Consider the following 5217-nt stretch of genomic DNA (forward strand, 5'->3'; position numbering starts at 1 on the left):
TTGTGACTGTATAACATTTTGCCACTGATGTTTCCTCATAGCTAATTGTATACCCCCTTAGTTTCATTATGTCATGTTCACCATAAGTTTCTGTGAATGTACCTATCAATTAGTAAAATAAAAAATCTTAATATATGTAATGAAGCTTTTAGTATATGCAATTATGCCCCTTATTGATTTTAACATCTTATTGCAGAACTCCAAGAAAACAAGATATCCACACGGAATTCCGGTATTTCACTGCTGAGCACCACCAGAGATCTATCAGTCACTGTATATTTGAACCCCAACTTCTTCATTTTAAGGTGAGCACAACTACACATTTTCTACAGACTTTTTAATGTGTATTTAAAAGATTTCTTTAAATTAGCAACCTACCTATATTTTTTTGTTTCTTTTATGCTACCAGTCTAAGGGATTGCTGAAGGCTGATTGAACATCATAGAAACAAAATAAAAACAGGAAAAAAGGCACACATACAGACTTTCAACATTTATATTTACGACCAATTGATATAAATAACTTCTATCAATCTGGAAAAATGGATCGTTTTCTTATTAAAATAAGAAAAGAAACTGACAAAGAAAAGTCTAATGAAAGGGCTAATGTTGCGGCAGTCCACTCAGAATCTGAAGTTACAACAGTTACCTTAGAATCCGAAACTATAACAGACACCTCAGAATTTGAAGTTATTTCAGACACCTCAGAATCTGAAGTTACAATACTCACCTCAGAATCTGAAGTTACAAACTTACAGGAAGATACTGCTGACACCACTTCTGACCAACAAGAAACATCGTCTTGCAGTTCAAAGCCTTCAAATACCCCATCTGATGACCCAGTTTGTGATATTCCAAAAAACAGATTGGAACGTCAATTACGAATATCTAGAGGGCCCTTTCAGCCCAGAAACAGTATATTTCCCAGAAATAAAATAGGCTCTAAAGTAAGAAGTTTTCAATTGGATTGGTATGAAAAATATAGTTGGCTAGAATACAGCCCAACAAAGGATGCAGCTTTTTGTTTTTACTGCCGTTTCTTTCCTGGTAATGATGCAGCAAGCAAAGGTCACACTGATTCTGCATTTATTGATAAAGGATTCCGAAGCTGGCATAAGGCTAACGAATGTTTCAAAACCCATCAATTGTCTAAATCCCATGTATTTAGCCATTCAGCATGGACCTCTTTTAAAGGTAAACCTATTGATGTGATGTTAGATGAAGGCAAGCAGACTTACCTGTCTAAGCAGGAAGAACTACGATGCCATAACCGAAGTGTAATGGAGCGGCTGATTGACATAGTTCTGTGTTTGGCAAAAGGTGGAAGACCTTTCAGAGGTCATAATGAAAAGTCTGATAGTCTTGAAAGAGGTTTATTTCTTAACATTGTAAGTATGCTTCAGAAATATGATCCTGTGATGGCAAAACATGCAAAACAATGTCCTCGAAATGCTACCTATCTGAGTAATCGCATCCAAAATGATTTAATTGTGGCCATACACAATGTTGTAACACAAAACATTGTGTCCTCACTAAATGGAAATGTGCTATCAATACTTGCAGATGACACCACTGACTGTGGACACCATGAACAGATGTCCATTGTTGTGCGGTACTTTGACAATGATAAACATAGTCCAGTTGAGACTTTTTTGTGTGTTCAGAGACTTTTCACAGTTGATGCAAACGCTATTTTTAACCAATTGAATGAAGTCATTGGCAATCTTAAAATTAAGTGGTCATCCGTATTAGCGGTCTGTTTTGATGGCGCATCTACTATGTCTGGATGTACAGCAGGCGTTCAAATGAAGTGTAAAGAAAGAAACAGTGAAATACTCTATGTGCACTGCTATGCACATTGTTTGAATCTCATCCTAGTAGATGCATGCACTTCAAGTAAACAGAACAGAATAGTTTTTGATTTTTTTGGCATTGTTCAGATTCTTTACAACTTCATGGAGGGTAGTTCGGTCCGACATGCAAGAATGGAGAAAATTTCCAAAGATGTAGGATCTCAGCTGAAAACTTTGAAAACATTGTCAAATACACGTTGGGCTTGCAGAGCAGAAGCTGTCGCTGCTGTTAAACAAAACTATTCAATAATTTTACAAGCTTTACATGAGATTATTGAAGAAACTCGACTTCCAGATGTTAAAATCAAAGCAAGAGGTCTTGTCTGTGAATTAAAGTCTTTTGACTTTATATTCGGTCTTCACATGATGCACCCAATTCTTCAAATTGTGGTTAAAGTGAGCAAGGCTCTTCAGGACCCTGAACTTGACTTACTTACAGCAATGGAAGGAGTGAAAACCTTGCGCAAAACATTAGCTACAATGAGAAATGACCCAGAACATTTTCAGTCCATTTTCCAAGAAACCGTGACTGCATGTCTACAGAAAGATATAGCAATACCTTCCGTTCGAAAAAGAAGAATATCAACTCGTATTGATAATGCCTTTGAATCACAACATCACTTCGATACTAAAGAGGATCAGGAGAGAATTTGTTCATTTTACCCTCTTCTTGACTCCATGATAGCTGGCATCGACCAGAGGTTTCAACAAGAAACTTGTGTACTAATAACAGCAATGGTAAATTTGTTAAATTTAACCATTGGCAAGGATGACTTTCAAATAATTGCCAATAAATTTAACATTTCAATAGACGAATTGGAAGCTGAAGTAAAGTTGCTTAAGAGCTATGAAACATGTGTTTCTGAAGAATGCACTACAAAAACAAGACAGTGGCTTGATTGGCTAAAAGAATCAGCACGGTTTTCCATGTTCCCGGCCTTTTACAAAGCTATTCAGTACTTTGCTGTCCTACCGGTTACTAGCTGTTCATGTGAAAGGGCATTTTCAAAACTTGGACATGTAAAAACTAAACTAAGAAGTACAATGTCCCAGCAGCGCCTTGATTCACTCCTGTTGTTGTACATTGAGCAAGAATTGGCTTTATCCGTAAAATACAATGACGTGATTGAGGAATTCAAAGCCTTGACAGCTGGTGAGCGGCGTCTTGTTCTTTAGACAAAGGAACTTGAAGAAAAAGTTAAAAGAATCACAATAATTTAGTTATCAATTAAACTTCAATCAAGTTTGTATGTTAAAAATCAGCAAAGGTCTATGTTGCAGACCTCAGCATTGCTTCATGTTCAGTTGACGTTCAGTTGAAGTTCCGTTTACGTTCAGTTTACCTTCAACAAAGTTCCAAAAGTTGATTGAGATGAAGACAGAATGAGCTGGCTGCAATGTTATGCGTAAGTAAAATGGAGAATATTGTGTGGGGCATATTTGTGTGGTTGGGTATAATTATTGACTTAAACATTATTGACTTAATTGATTTAAACATTGACTTAAGTTAATGGTAGATTCGTAACCTGACTTGTTCTACTAACATAATGTAACGAGCATTGCTGCATACACCTATGCCAGAAGAGTACAGCGCAGAGAAAGGACTGAACTTGTGCAGCCAACGAGTCATTTAACCTGTAAAATTGGGGCGAAGGTTGTCAGTGTCAGAGGTTCATTTGTCCTGCAGTCTTGCACTTTTGTGGTTTGTAAATGAGCATTACTGTTTTAATTTATGTCAAGGGAAGCAATGGACTATTAAATTATGTTTGTTTTTTATGCGATGAAAGGATTGTTCCATGGAGCAGCTTAAGAAAAATAATGAAAGGAATTAAGGTGCTGAAATTGTGTACCTCGGACAATATTTTCTACACCTGTGTGGATGAGACATGGATGAAGGATCTGACCAGTCTGAAGACTTACTGTATGCTCTGCAAACTTCCCTCTCCAGTGAGTTGTGGTTTATTTATAATGTTTCTGATACCCCAGTCCCTGTGAGTGTTCTTTAATACATTCTGTTGGTATATTTGCATATTGCATTGAGATTTTGGCCGTTATTTAGATCTGATCGCAGTACAAAACGGGCAAAACCATATGCACTGCAGGTGGGGCAGATGTAACATGTATAGAGTTGGATTTTGTTTGAGTTATTTTTTTTTCTGTGCAGGCTAAATACTGGCTGCATTACTTTTACACTGCAATTTATATTTTAGTTTCAAAACACCACACCCAAATTTATCTCTCTCTATACATGTTACATCTGCCCCACCTGCAGTGCACATGGTTTTGCCCATTTTGAGAACAAATTTGTACAGTAATCAGATCTGAATAAGGGCATTTGTCTGCTAATATTGCATGCAGAGAGATCCCAATGTATCCAAATCCAACTACTTTAGTTTCCCTTGCTAACTATGCTTCCTGCTTATGTATATGACCTCTCCCACTTCCATTCCAAATTCATCCAGGTCCAATTGCCTCTACCTAGCCCTATCTTGTAAGCTCTCACTGACTGAGAAGGGTCAGTTGAGAGACAGAATACAGCAGACCCACAACCTCCTCTGTATTTGTTTTAATATGGGATGTATTTATTGGTTGCTTAGACTGACTGACACAACTGAATTTTTTGGTACATTACTAACAATAATGAGGACAATGACAAGGAAATGGAAGCAACTCTCATTCCAATAGTGATTTGTTCATCACTTAAATTGTAGAATTTTTTTTTCTTTTTAAAGATATTATAATTAATTCATTTTCATGTTCTTTCCAGCCAGTGTTCAGAAGCTAAACAAATTATTCACCAGTGCAGAAGGCACTGATCAAGGATACCACTATGAGGAATGGAGATTCCCCCTCCTTGTTCGATGCCTGAAATAAACATCCTGGAATTGTACAGTATGTGTCATAACTGATTCGTATTATTCACAGTGGGGCAGATGTATTAAGCCTGTTGAAGAAAGAAACTGGAGATAAAGTGGAAGGTGATAACGCTCAAGCCAATCAACTCCCAACTGTCATTTCAAACACAGCTGATTGGCTGGTTCGTTATCACCTTCCCCTTTATATCCACTTTACCTCCACACCAGGCTTAATACATCTGCCCCGTTATACTTGACAGTGTTATTTATGCGCTTGATTAACTATTAAGTACTGCAGGTTTCCAAGTGATTATTGTAGATAGAAACATAGAAGGAAAGGTCACAATTTTGAAAATATTTTTACAGTATTTTACAGAAACAAATGGTCAAAATGTGGTAAAGTCATCTGTGACACCTGTGATATTACTGCTTTGTTATATACAAATAAATCATCTGTGTGAGTTCCTGCCAACACTGTATTTAATATAGTTTGCATTGATGCCCAGTGGG

The 5217-nt window shown here is 37.0% G+C and overlaps 1 protein-coding gene across 1 annotated transcript; it reads left to right on the top strand.

Moving 5' to 3' along the window:
• The first annotated feature begins 210 nt into the window (after positions 1-210).
• Positions 211-4742, top strand: LOC146079600 (zinc finger MYM-type protein 1-like). Its single transcript, XM_083186311.1, has 4 exons — positions 211-305; positions 410-3258; positions 3640-3799; positions 4620-4742. The coding sequence occupies exon 2, from the start codon at positions 542-544 to the stop codon at positions 3026-3028; it is 2487 nt and encodes an 828-aa protein (XP_083042437.1). The 5' UTR covers positions 211-305; positions 410-541; the 3' UTR covers positions 3029-3258; positions 3640-3799; positions 4620-4742.
• Positions 4743-5217: the final 475 nt, after the last annotated feature.

The sequence above is a fragment of the Crinia signifera genome, chromosome 5, assembly GCF_055691185.1.
Source record: "Crinia signifera chromosome 5, ASM5569118v1, whole genome shotgun sequence".
NCBI classification, from domain to species: domain Eukaryota; kingdom Metazoa; phylum Chordata; class Amphibia; order Anura; family Myobatrachidae; genus Crinia; species Crinia signifera.

Excerpts from the sequence above, each read along its gene's own strand:
- LOC146079600 (XM_083186311.1), top strand. The coding sequence starts at position 542 with ATGGATCGTTTTCTTATTAAAATAAGAAAAGAAACTGACAAAGAAAAG.